The sequence below is a fragment of the Chinchilla lanigera genome, unplaced genomic scaffold (assembly GCF_000276665.1).
Source record: "Chinchilla lanigera isolate Chin_1 unplaced genomic scaffold, ChiLan1.0 scaffold00064, whole genome shotgun sequence".
NCBI classification, from domain to species: Eukaryota; Metazoa; Chordata; class Mammalia; order Rodentia; family Chinchillidae; genus Chinchilla; species Chinchilla lanigera.
In genome coordinates, this window is record NW_004955465.1 from 6,186,200 (window position 1) to 6,200,377 (window position 14,178).

The following is a 14,178-nucleotide window of genomic DNA, read 5'->3' on the forward strand; positions in this document are numbered from 1 at the left end:
TCTGCCCGATTCCTTTCACCAGTGGCCTGGAAGTACAGCAAGGCAATAATGCACATCTGTTTCGGGCAACCAACCAAGGGCCACCCTCCCCCTGAGCAGGGCTATCTCAACCCTGCCCATGGCTTTGATCTGTTTTCAGTTTTTAAATGCTCCCTGCTGCCTGGTGGGGAGCTGAGTGACTTTGCTTCAGTAGACATTATGTCACCCCCTCAGCCTTTATGTAAACAGAATGCCTAACACCTTCACAATGTAAGCCAAGCCAGTGAGCCTGAAGTAGAAGCTGACAAGATAAGTGTTTTGCATCAGCACCTGCAGGAGGAGTAGTGCCCATTCGCAGGCATGCTTTCTGCCTGGCATATGCAGGAAATTTAAATCTGGACTCAGCAACAACTTCTTTCTGACTCTTATTAATACTTATTAAAGTCACAGTGACATCAGGTAGGAGGAAAATAATATTTCTTCTTCCTTGTTTTCTAACCATCTAGAAAGTCATAGAACATAAACCCAGAAAGGAGAAACCCACCTCTCTATCTACCCTGGGATACATACAGCATGTTTCTCCTATCTCCACATGAAGCTTTGCAGTTTATAACTCTCTCATCCAAAACTTTGATGTTGTTAGTGATAAGAAGAAAAAAGGATGTCATACACCAGTTTAGTTTTAGAGAGACTGATCTTCGTTCATCCAATGAGTATTTATGGGGCAGCAAAGAAGGCACTGTGCTAGGGTATCTTGGGGAGGGGAGGAGATGCCAAAGAGCAATGCAACATTGGCCAACAGGAATCAGAGAAGCTGATGTTGAAGAGAACATGCCAATTCATGCAGCCAGTGGGTGGTAGAGCCAGCGCTGGCATGCAAGATTCCCAGGCATCAGAGGTTAGAATGCCACTCCACAGCTCTCTGCACTAGGAAAATCTCCTGTCCTTGGGTCCCCAATGTTCTGCCAAAGAGTTTCAGCATGCAGATCAGCAAGTTCCAGGAAGGTTTCCTGGCAGAGATGGCACTTGAAGAGTATAGAAATGGCAGCTTCAGGAGGTAGGTGGATGGAATCATGGGGCGGAATTCAGGTGGCCAAACAGCGTGTGCAAGGGGAGGAGAGGAGGGGAAGCTGGAAGGGGCTGGGAGGCAGAGGCACCCTGGCTTCCTTGTGTGGACCATAAGGATCCAATGAAGGTGCAGGAGGGGTAACAGATCACATCTGTGCCACAGAAAGCCCGCACTGGCAGGGATGCAGCGGTGGATTAGCAACAGGGAGGCCAGTGCAGAAGTCAAGCCCAAGGATCATGAAGACCTCATCTGTGGGGCTTGGGGGCCATGGAGAAAGTTCAGGGAGATGGAAACGGGAGATTCTAGGAACAGAAGCAGTAAGTGTGGCCACTGACTGGGTATGGGAGGGAGGGCAGAGATTAAATCTAAGCCTGAGGAACTCGCTCCGCGGTCCTCCAACCTTAGTCACCCCTCTCATCGCCAAGAGAACTTGTTAAAATACAGATTCCCAGCCCAGTGGAGTGGCACACACCTGTCATCCCAGCACTCTGGAGGCTGAGGCAGGAGGATTGCAAGTTCAAGCCCAGCCTGGGCAACCTATCAACTTAGCATGAGCTTGTCTCAAAATAAAAAAATAAATTAAAAAGGGTTGGGGATATATCTAAGTGCAAAGGCCCTGGGCTCAATCCCTAGTACTGACCCCCCCAAAAAAATGCAGATTCCCATATCCCAGCTCCCCCAATCAAAGGCCAATCCTTGTTGATTTATCCACTTCTAGCTTGTATATGATAGATACAGAAATGGAGATGTTGAGACAGGCTGAGGGCAGTTTGACCACATAGTAAACTTTATGTGAATGGAATCTAATGATCAAAAGTGGATACTTGGTTTTATATGTTTTTTTTTTTTTTCCAGTACCGGGAATCGAACTCATGACTTTGCACTTGCCAGGCAGGTGCTGTGCCACTGAGCTAAATCCCCAGCCTCTGGTTTTATGTTTTGGGGGTTTTCCATATCACATTTTTACTGATCCATTTTTTTTCATGAATTCTGAAAAAGAACGGGCTCACAAAAGTTACAAATTTTTGAAAATGAAGTAGTTCTTGCACCAGGACAGCTCGAGAAGCACCACACTGTAGGATTCTGGCATATGACCAAGCTTGGGTTGTGATCAGAAGAAATGGGTCAGGAAAAGAGAAGAAAAACAAACACACAAGGAGGCACTCACAGCCGGGAGACCTTTCTGCAGGTGACACGCAGCTTTTTGAACACGCCGGCTGCAGGTTCCCATCACCATGGGCTGCTGTCCCGCAAGGCCACCAGCTGCCATGCTGGGTCACTGGAGAGCCTTGTACCCGCCGTCACCCTGCCCTACGCCCAGGTGTCTCCTCACTCCTGCACCCCAGCATGATCCACCCTCTGCCCATGTCCTATTTCCTTCCAATGTGTGGGTTTGCTGCCACATCCAGCCCTTCTGTATCTTCTCCTGTGTTCAGAAAATGCCCACAGATTCAGCAGGCTGGGGTGCAGAGGGGAAAGGAATCTGAGCACCCTCAAACCCTGTGGAGAAGAGCGCGAGGGCTCAGGACAGTCCTTCGTTACCTTCAGCAGCGCGATTTCAGCAGCACGACGGACAGAGGAGCCTACAAGGAAAACATGTCGCCGACAGGTGGAAGGTGGTCAAATAATTTCAAAAACAATTATGGCACTGGGTGCTATTTGGAACACTTGGTTAACACTAACCTTAAATTTTCATTTTCTCCCCAAACTCCAAATTCTCCTCTATTTTACTACCTACTATACTTGCACTATAAAAGTTTAGGTTTTATATACTTACTATACTATGCTATATTTGCCGCTATAAATGTCTAAGTTTTTGCCATGCTGAGATAAAAGAACGCTAAATGTCATCAGCCTTCCTTTAAGGAGAAAAGTCCTAAAGAAATACAATATTTACATTGTCTTGCAAAAAAAAAAAAAAAAAAGCAGTATCTGAGCTACAGAACACTTGGAAAAGGGTGATTGTCAGGGGAAACTAGGGATAGATCAGAGTTTACTTTCCCGAAGTTCTTGGACTTGTGCCCTGTCCAGAGGCCCAAAATTTAAAAAAGAAACCCACAGTAGCATCTTTGTGCTGTTTTCCAGAAGGATCTAATCTTTACAACTTCAGGCTTCACAAACAAGATGCCAACAGGGTCACCAACAATCCAGAGTACTCTGGATATTTGATATCAACAGTTTGAAAAGAAGCCTGCCTCTTTGCATTATTACTTTCAAAACTAAACACGGAAAGCAAAATACAGGGTTAAGACCGGGCACAACTGCAAAGAGCAGGCCTGAGCCCAAGAAGACTTGAGCTTGTGGTTCTCTCGTCCAAGAAAACCATCCACAAACATCTCCCGCACGTTCCATGCTTGAGGACAAGCGAGCCCTGAAAATAAAAGCATGAAATGCATGGTGTCAGGGTCTGCTACAGTTTAAATCTAAAATGTCCCCCGGGGGGCCGTGTGTTAAAGGCCTGGACCTCAGCCCGGTGCTGTGGCCCCTTTAAGGGGTGGGGCCTTGTTGGTCCCTGAGCCTGAGCCAGTGCTACTGAAGGAGACTGTGACCCCGCCCCTTCCTCTTCCTCTCTTTCTCTTTCTTCCGGCAGAGCTTGAGCCCTTCTGTTTTCATCACACCCTCCCCGCCTTATGTGCTGCCTCACCACAGGCCCAAAAGCATTGGGAACAATCGATCGTGGAGTGGAGCCTCCAAAATCCTGGGTCAAAATTGATTTTCTTTTCGCTTTATAAGTTGATTATAAACTTTGATTTTCTCAGGTGTTTATTATAGCAGCAGAAAAGCAACTGATACAGGGTCCAACCAGGGAAAGAGAAGCCCTGCAAGTGTTTCCAACAGCAGGGATTGAATGCAGGGAATGAGGGTACAGGGGTGCGGGGCTCAGCAGCCAAGCTGGTGATGAAGCAGCAGGAAGCCACTGACCTCCCAGGAAAGAAAGGAAGGAGCCCAGGGTCAACAGCAGAAGGGCAGCAACAGCTGGACATGGAGACTCCTGTGCCCCTGCCCAGCTCTACAAGGACAACCAGGAAAGAGTCAGACGTGGCCTTGGTGCAGAGAGGCCAGGGCCTAACATAAAGGGATTTTAGCGCAAAGGGGTTAAGGAGTAGTATTAAGTTCCAAGAAACCTACTACAAGTTCGCAGGCTTCTTTGCTGCTAGATTACTCACAGCTTTAGTGTGCTGATAGACATATAAATCTCAAAGACAGGAATAATACAATATGTTTGTTTGTTTTTTTCTGGTACCAGGAATCGAACTTATGACCTTGCGCTTGCCAGGCAGGCGCTATGCCACTGAGCTAAATCCCTAGCCCTGGAATAATACAATATTAAGTGTTCCTATGATTTTTTTTTTTTTAGAATGTTTTGGAAAAGGGACTATTCTGTGAAACACTCTGGAGAAAATGCTTATCTAGCCCAACACTCATATTTTACAGACAAGGAAAAGAGACCTATGATGTGGGGCCAATGTCTTGAACAAGATATTACAGAAAAGGATTCTAGCTCAAGTCTCCTGAATCTTAATCAAGGGTCCTTTCCTCTACTGTATATTTAAAAGGCCACAGCATTTTCTAGAACCATCAAGAAGGGCAATGACTCACTCCAATGATATAAAACTCCATGGAAATGTGTGAAATCTGTGCTGTTGGATCAAGGACAAACACACCAAAACTATGGGAAAAGAACTTCTATAAAAAGGAAATAAATGCAATGAGAGAGAGAAAAATAGCATCCACTGGGTACCACCTCTGTCCCTGCCGCCATGTTGGGTCCCACTTTCCATACCAATGACACATGTGCATTTGTAACAGTAGGGTAAAACAACTAAGTCACACATTATGGAGGGAGCATAGTTGAATTTCTAGGATCCACTGATATTGCCATGGCCCCAAACTCTTCCTTATTTCTAAAATGTTTCTTCTGTGCAGGTAGAGGGTGCACTGGGAAATAAGGGTTGGAAATTTAGCTAGAATTCAGCAAAGTATGATCCACTATGATTGGCAATATTTTCAAAGAAAGATGGGGAAAATTCATGAAATGTGTCATGTGTATAAGATTCATAAAGAAGTACAATTTACCAATATATCGCAAATGAACTGCTAGCTATGGGTTCCACAGCACTTTTAGAGTTACCATGTTTCTTGCTTATATTACTGAGTTTTTGCACTTATTTACCAGTAATTCATCTACCCCTTTTTCATAGAAAACTGTTCAAAGGCAAATTAAGCCGACTCTATATATTAATACAAAGACCTCTGGATTTATGGGGTTTCAATTAATTTAGTTTTACTCTAGTCTAAATAGCTGCTCCTGCAGAGGTCTTTGAAAAGTTCCCTGGTTCTGCCTACGGATCCAGCAAGATTTGTGTGTGCGTGCGTGCGCACGTATGTGTGTGTGTGTGTGTGTGTGTGTGTAGTTTCTTACTCCTAAAGTCACACCAAGTTTTAATATACAGTACATTTTCAGAAAGGGAGTAAAGAGATTTAATTCTTCCTCTGAACTCCCCCTAAATTTCAATAATTTCTAAGTGCAGAATTCCAATAATTCCTGTTCATTCTTCAGACTTCTTGATTTCAGTCCCTCAAATCCTGCAGAGCATGGATCAAACAGAGTACAAGCCAGGGAGAGATTTAATCACTCCTGTCTCTGCCCGAGGGATTGTCTAGGTGCTATGGTGACAGACACCTCGGTGAAAGTATGTGCAGGAAAGAAGATTTTTAACTCCTAGACTTTAAAAAAGAAAGAAAGATTTCTGATGGATCTATTGGCAGAATTTAGAAGCACTATAAAATAAGGCTCCACGTTGTCACAGACGATCAAAATTACTTTTTTATACACCACTGGGGTAAAACCCCGGAGACAAAGTATCAGTCAACAAAGGTATTTTGTAATTTTTCTCCCCTAACTCCACATATTTTGAATTTTTGTATTTTCATGAATTCTTTCCCCTCCATTAAGTGGACAACTTTTCCACAGAGGATTTTTAGAGCACTGAAACTACGCCACATGGTACTGCACTGGTGGATACCCGTCATTATATAATCACCCAAATCCACAGCACAAGCAATATCAAGAGCAAAGCGTAATGTAAACTGTGGGTGGCGATGGTCAGTGGGGGTTCAAATGCACCACTCTCAGGGACGTTGATCAGGGGGTGCTGTGTATGGGTGGGGGCCCAGGGTAATGGAAATCTCTGTACTTTCTCTTCAATTTTGCTGTGAGCCTAAAACTGCTCTAAAAAGTCAATTCTATTTTTTTAAAAGGCACAGGTTCTCTCTGGTTAGCTTACTCTGATATGGGAGTACACAAATGAAGTCTGGAGAAAAATAAATTCAAGTAAGGACTTTTAGTCCTTCATTTCCATTTACAAACGCAGCTCTTGGACTACATAAATGTAATTCATTCATTTAAAAGAAGGGAGGGACAAATAAGTGGAGAATAATCAAAGCCAATTATGAAACAGCTCCTGGATGCGTCAGCCCGGCAGATAGCTTGCACCAGTGGCAGTGAGCTCATACTCTGCTGAGACACAAGTCAGATTTTTTTTTCTGCCCACGTTCATGTACAGGAAACCAACAAGACTGTAAACACAGGAACAATGATCAACAAACGCAGATGTTTCAGGCTGGAAGTCACATTCTGGACAAGGTGAAAGGGTAAGTGGTGAGAGAGAGATAATAAGGAAAGTGGCAGATATCAAAGGTCAGTGCAGAGTGGTCCCTGAGGGTAACAGGCAGCCCCCCAACACACACACACACATGCACACACACACACACACACACACACACACACACAGTGAATCCATTCTGCTCCTCCCCCTCCCAGACAGAGCTCCCTGATGATGAGAAAACCAGCTGACCGACAACCCAGCAAGGATATCTCTGCCCAGGACAATCCCCACCTACTAGCAGGATCCATAATCGAGGGCGTATGCCCATGAGCTTGAAAGTCAGGAAGGCTCTCCCAGTAGGAACCAGAACCTCATTCTGCAAAAATGTTTGAAGGAGATTCCTGGACCCAGTCGTCTGGGACTGTGTTGGAGATAACAGGACCTCGGGGAGCCATCAGCGTGACCCGATGTAATTTAGATAGCACCTCTATTACGGGCCCCGTCTCTTGAGTAATGGAGTTGGGAAGGGCAGGAAGAGAATCGCCGCTGCAGAGATCAGGGGAACAATGCCACTCGGCAATGTGCTTTTCCATTCAGTTGTAGTTCTTAGCAGTCACCAGTTCTTTGGCCTACCCAATGGCACTGTATTTACAGACGCACACAGCGTTTTTCTTTTCTAAAAGCAGGGTTCTAAGAGCACGAGAGGAATCCCACAAAACTCCAGGAGATCTGGGCCTCCTCACCTAGTCAGGATTGTGCCCTGGTGTGCTTTTTAAATTTCCCACTCATGCCCGACCTACCGCCCTGTCGCACTAACGCACTAGGACCCATTTGAAGGTCTGCGAATTGTCCCTCAGCCTTCAGATGTGAGAGCAGTGCCAAGAGGATGGTATTGCGTGAATTTAACAAACTCAGCTGCAAGCACAAGATGCCAAATGATAGGCGAGGACCTCTCAAGCCCTAAATTCTATGGGTAAGAAATTTACCAATAATCTCAAACTAAGTTAACCAGTTAACCCAGAAAGAGTTATCTGTTGCATGGCATGTATCTCCCCAGATTAGATAGATAGATAGATGATTGATAGATGATAGATAGATAGATAGATAATAGATTTGCATTGGAAGAGGGAAAAACAGAAAACCATAGGCAACAATACCTTCAAAACACTGGTAACTGAACAAAAATCCCTGTAAGTTTCAGGGATGATCCGCAATGTGTCACTAAAGCTTGTGGTAGAAGACCAGCAGGTAGAAGCCTGGTTCTGAGAATGTCTGGCGTTTGCAAAATCTGGAGAGGTCAATGGCATTTACGGTTTAACAGCGTTAATTTTTACTAAAGTGGTGATGGTTTTCCTTCTCATTAATAACTACCATCGCCACTTTTGTATACTCTAGGGGCCATTTTCTGACTCACACATTTCCAGAAGGTAAGAGATGGCACAGAGATGGGCACTGAGCAGGAAGTCAAGGGTCTGTGAAAGAGCAAAGGTGCGTAAATAAAATTATCTCAGCTGTCAGAATGAAAACGGGAATAGGGACAACAGTATGCACTGCTTCTTCGTACAGAACGTGGGAAGACAGGAGACCAGCCATTCCCACTCCAGCCCCTGGGTGACATTACCTGGCACATGGGTGGAGAGGACAGGTTAATGTGTGACAGCTATTTATGGGGAGGGGACGCTGTGCATTGCTCATATCTAGGGAGTTTCTCTACTGATCTCTACTCCTGTTATTCAGATGCTTAGGGAAGCTTCTTCTGAGAAACAGTTTTCTGATTAGAATATTGCCTACTTTTCTTTCCACCGCTAGAAGCACCAAGGACGGCACAAGGACAAAAATCCAGCAGAGCAGGAGAGGGTGGGGAAAACAGAATCAAGCTCAAAGTGGAAAAAGAAAATGCAACTGCGTGGAAGACTTAATACTGAGTTGAAAAATAAACACCCCTCAGAATAATTCATTGTTTGACATAGTATAAGGAACAGAGACAAGACGCTAGATTTGTGAAAAGTTACAGAAAGTTGATTCATTAGCCAAGAAACTGTACCCCCTTCGTTTTCAGCTTCTTAAATAGACAGGAGAGACACGAAGAAGGTTGAGCTGGTGATGTCTTTGCACTTGCTGTACTGCCGCTCATAACACATATCCACAGCCCCCGCCCATATTCATGTCAAGTATTAATTTGGGCTGAGGATGTAGCTCGGTGATAGATTGTGTGCTCAGCAGGCATGAGACTCTGAGTTTGATTCCCCAGCACTGAAAAATGAAATGCAATATATAAAGCAGCTGGACTTGGAAGACACCGGGATGCCACATAATTGTCATAAACTGAATAAAGTGCTGAGCATTCTTTTTTTCCCCCCCTATGGAGATTCTCATATCCCTGGCAAGCCAACCTAATCAGAGGTAAACTCTTAAGAGAAGGAACTAACTAACCATGATTCAGCACATTTAAAAAAGGAATTGTACCCATTCTTAGAAGGACAACCAAAGGAAACACCATCTGAGGTCTAAACAATGGTATCTGCTTGCCCTTTGATCTTAGTTTAAGAACACGTTGTACAATTTTTTTGTTGGAATACCACTGAATTTCCCATTTAACTTTCTTTAGGAGGACATCCACTGCTTGAGCCACACTCTTGCAAATTTTCTTCAAACTGCTTTTGCTGTTGAGTAGCTTGCAGGCATGGATTTATTTTCTGCTAACAAAAATCTTCATAAGTACAGGCAGCTCAAATGAAAAATAGTCCTACTGATCCTATGTTTATGAGGGAAAGACAGTACAGTGTATCTGGTTACAAAGACAAGTAGGGAGTATTCCATTTTTCTTCTAATTTATGTTTCCCTAGAGTAATTTTGTTCAAAAGATTGCCAGTATTTTTAGTACAATAAGTTTCTTGTTACTTGGACTAACACAGAGTGATTCCCTTTTCTGAGCACGATTCGAGGTTTTTTTTAATTTCATTTAATCCTAGCATCAGGAAATCAACACCTCGTTAATTCAAAATAAAGAAGTGAAGTCTGAAATACAGAAAAATGTGGATGTAAGGAAGCGTCAGTATTACTCTCACATGGAGCGCATATTACACATTAATGTACATGTGGGTAACTAAGAAAAAGACGTATATTAATAAAGTTTTGTGACACACATCAAACACCACAAACCTCAACGCTCTCACTGGCTACTCAGTAAAAATCAGGTAGCCCATTTCTAAAGGATCAGGTCTTACGGATTAATGAAGTGTGAGATACCGGTATTATCTACCGTTTCATCATTTTGATTTGCTAAAGCATCTTCCCAGTGCTGGCCACCGTGTTTAGCACATGGGCTACTAGAGTAGGTTAGCAGGATTTCAGCTTCTGCAGGCTGACATCCCATGGGAGACACAAACAAATGAGTAAGCAAATTTAAAAAGAAAAACTCCATGTGATCAGCTCGAGGAAGGAAATAAGCAGGGTGCTGGGGAGGAACAAACTCGGGTGGAGCGGCCCCAGTTCACACAGAGAGAGAGAGGTAGAGAAGGTCTTTCTGAGATGGGGAGTTTTCAGCTGGGACCTCAAGGATATTTCGGGATACTTCTCCAAGGTCACCAAATCAGCAAGGTTGTGTATTAGGCTACCAGGGCATTTTTAGCAGTGGAAAACAAACAGAAAGCGGCCCCCGTAGCCCTGATTAAATGCAAGTTCACGAGCTCACCTGGCACCGAGTGGACGAGTCACAGCAGCAGCAGACAGTGAGTCCTAACACCCAGCCTGCTCACCCAGACGAAGTTTACAACAGTCAACGTAAACAACAATGACCTGGCCAAACGACCAGCATTCTGGCTAGGAGAGAGACTCATCCTATTGATTCATGCTTCCTGGTAGTCTGCCGGATGACAGTGCTCACGGTGTTTTAACTATATTTCATGAGTAAACTATTCCTCCAGCCCCACATAAGAGGCATGTTTACAACTACAGAACACTTCCCCTTACACTTCTGCTGTGTAACTTTCTTAATCCACTAGATAGGGTGCTTTAAAATGCACCACTATCTCATGCAGGTTCTGCAATAGATGAGTCACGGAATAGGGCAGTTATCTTGACAGTGACACCAATTAGGAAAGCGGTGGAACCCTCCCAACATCCCTATTTAGAGAATCCACATTGCTAAGCAATTACTTTCTTCAAAGGACCTGTCCTTCTCTTGCTCAGCACCCAGTAATCAGATTTTATCCCGTTGTGAAATGCGCCTTTCTCACTGCTAAGTGGATTAGGATTAAATAGAATTGCTTGATTGTCAGCTGCATGGGTCACAGTTTGGATTCTACTTACCTAGAAAAGGGTCAACAGCAAGTGTGACGTATAGCCAGAGAGCCCGGGGATAGGATATGAGAGACTAGAGGTCCCTTCTCAGACCTCCCTTTCAATGCCAGGGTAGCCTGTCCCCACACCTGAAATTGTGTTATTGGTGAGTTCCCCTGGAACTTTTCAGATTTCAAATGAATCTTTTATGAAAAATGAGAACATCCCTAGGGAGATGTTACATTAATCTTCACCTTAGGAAGATTAGTTGTCAGCCAGCTTCAAAAAGTGTGATTCAGAAGCCCAGGGTACCTGCAGACCACAAAAGGTCAGAAAAGCAAGGAACGAGGGGAATTTAGAGGTCGCTAAACACAGTAAATGTCACCATACTTTACAAACTTGCCTCTAGCCAGCCCTTGAAATTTCAAATACCATCTGAAGTTCCTGAACCCTGGGATCCCTTGGGAATGATTTAAAAATACAGATTCCTGGTTTCCACCTCCACGCACGCTAACTGATTGAGATGGAAAGTCACGCAGGCATCAGGATTTTTTAAAGCCCCTAGGTGATTCTAATATGTAGGAACATTTGGAAATTTTGCTCTCAGTGTTTTACTGGGATGGTACATTGATTCCCTTCAGATGTCAGGCTTTTCTGTGCCAAAGCTTCTTGGCCTTGGTAGTGCTTTGGAAAAATCGAAGGTACTTGAAAAAAATCAAATAAAGATGCCTGAGCCAGGCATAGTGGTTGGTGTACCTCTGTAATCCCAGCACATGAGGAGGCTGAGGCAGGAGGATTTCAAGTTCAAGCCCCAGGATGGGCAATTTAGCAACTTGCAAGACCCCGTCTCAAAATAAAAAAAATTTAAAAAATTAAAAAAAAAAAAAAACAGGGGGTAGGGATGTAGTTCGAAGCAAAGGCCCTGAGTTCAGTCTCCAGAGCCGGGGAAAACAACAGCCTGGGCTCTGATGCAATGGCTCTAGGTCTAGAGCGGGATCCCTTAGTCCTTTAGGTGCCCCCAGGCCATGCCAACCAGCAGCTGCAACTGAGAACCATAGTCCAAGTCCCGTGGGCATTGATTTCCCTGCGACTGCAACCCGGGTTATCTGTGGAAGACCCAGGAGTGCCTTCTCCCCACACTTAGGTTCAGGAGAGGACTCTCCCGGGAGGGTAGCAGAACGTCTCTCTCAACGCTGTGCTGTCCGGAAGCTTGGAGGAAGGGGCCCTCGAGGGAAAGAGCAAGGGGTGGAATTTACTAAATCAGAAGCATAAAAGAATAAAGAACAACACTGCCCCTCCCACCGAGTATTATTGACTGGCATGAGAGAGAATTTCCTCAGGGTGCTTCCTAGAGGTACCTCCAGCTTGGATTTGGTTCCAATAAATTGTGAAGATTCTTGTCCAATCAGATCCCCTGGCAGCGCGAGTAGGCAGATTGGCAGGCCCCGCGCCTCCACTCCCTGTGAGATTCTGTTTCACTGATTTCCCAGGAGGATTTCTGCACCGCCTAGATGCCAGTCTTCCGGTCTCCACGCCCTCCCTTCCCCCTTGGCTCCTACCCTCCCGTCCTCCGCCCCCCAAAGCTCAGCGGAATAGAGAACCATAGATACACTTGTTTTTACAAGATCACCCAGGAGAGTCGCACGCCCTCAGGAGACGGCTACCTCTCCTGGAGACCCTGCGCTACTTTGGCAAGTAGCTGCTTACGCACCCTGGGCCCCGGGCAGAGCCGTGCGTCCCACCCCGAACAGGAAGCCCGCCCGAGACGCACCCCACGCGCGGCTGCGCCCACTCAGGGCGTGGCGACTATAGCCCAGTTCTCCCTATAGAGGACGCACCCCCTCCGTCCCTGCCCACGCTAAACCGAGTCTGTTTATGAATGAAGAGAGGCGCAAAATAGAGTTACTGACTCCGAAGAGTCTTCCTCTCTCGCGGATGAGACCACTAGAACGGGGAAAGGCTGCGTGTCTCGGTCCCGGTTTGCCACAGAGCATTTGTGGCACAGCTCGATTTAGCCGCCCTTGAATTTCCATTCTGTTGCCTGGCAACGGGATCAGCAGAGCTCAGCGCCCAACCCCGACCCTACTCCGCACCCTCTCCCTGCCCTTGCAGCTCGGGCGGCTTTGATTAAAGCGTCAACCCGTGGGGACAATGGCCAAGGGCATGTGAGCAAGGGCACTTCGTGGATGACCCAGACGGGCTGGGATGCGGCCCCCAACAGGCGAGAGCCCCGCCTGGCTGGGCGACGGGCGCGCTCCGGCTCCTTGTGCGACCTTCCTCTGCCACCAAAGCCCTTTCCCCCAACTCCGTGGATTCCCGTCAAAATGCCCGGGCCAGGTTTCCAAAGTTCTCAACTGCTGTCAGAGTCCCTAAAAATCGCGGTGGGAAAACTAGCAAGGGAGCAAAAGAAGACAGTTCGGAAGAGAAGGAGGGCTGAAAAGGCTTCTTCTTCCCTGGATGGCTACTGTCTACTCTCGGGGACTTTTCTGCCAGCGTCAACTTAGCCCGAGCCGGCAGGAGTGAGAAAAGCGCAGACCTCACTGGGGCGCCGGAGAGGGAAGCGGCCGGAGCGACGCCGCGCGCAGCCGGGCTGGGCGCGCAGGAAGCGCAGGTGGCGCAGGTGGCGCGGCCCACGCGTCCCCCGCGTGCCGGCACGCCAGGCGCCAGGCAGGGCCACCGCGCGGGGGGACTCCTCGTCCCTTCGCACCACCACCCAGGATCCCCGGACACTGGAAAAGAGCGAGATGTCCTAAGTCCTTACCCAGGTTCACGAAGCTCATGACCATGTCGGCGTCGTTGAGGAAAGCGCTGTCCTGCGCGGTGGCCAGTGGCGACGCGCCGCCTCCGCCGGGTGCCGGGGCCAGGAGGCTCTTGCGCACGAGGGGATGTGCGGCTCCGGGCGATGGCCGGAGCCGGGACGAGCTGGCCCCTCCGTGGAACCCAGCGTGCCTCGGATCCCCCACCCTGTCCTCGTCGTCGGCGGCGGACAGGGCGTTGTACAGGTCCAGCATGAAGAGGGGCGCGGATTTTAGCCGCCCGGGAGGGGGCTCCCCGCGGGGCGTCTGCTGCTGCGGGAGCGCGGGCCGCTGCGGCTGCTGGAGGCCGTGGAGGGGCCGCGGCCGGTGCGGGAGCCCCAACACCGACAGGATTTCCTTCTGCATCTCCCGCTTCTCGTGCGTCTTCAGCCGCCGGTAGAGGAAGCCCGAGGACGAGGACTGCGGCGGCAGCGGCGGCTGCTCG

The 14,178-nt window shown here is 47.1% G+C and overlaps 1 protein-coding gene across 1 annotated transcript in view; it reads right to left on the reverse strand.

Annotated features, from left to right (window-relative positions):
* Bmp6 (bone morphogenetic protein 6) overlaps positions 1 to 14,178 on the reverse strand; it is a gene marked incomplete in the record, with an annotated part of 147,655 nt that overhangs the window by 132,600 nt on the left and 877 nt on the right. The window contains 1 exon segment of the mRNA XM_013521839.1: positions 13,700 to 14,178. Within this exon segment, the coding sequence (XP_013377293.1) occupies positions 13,700 to 14,178 (479 nt within the window).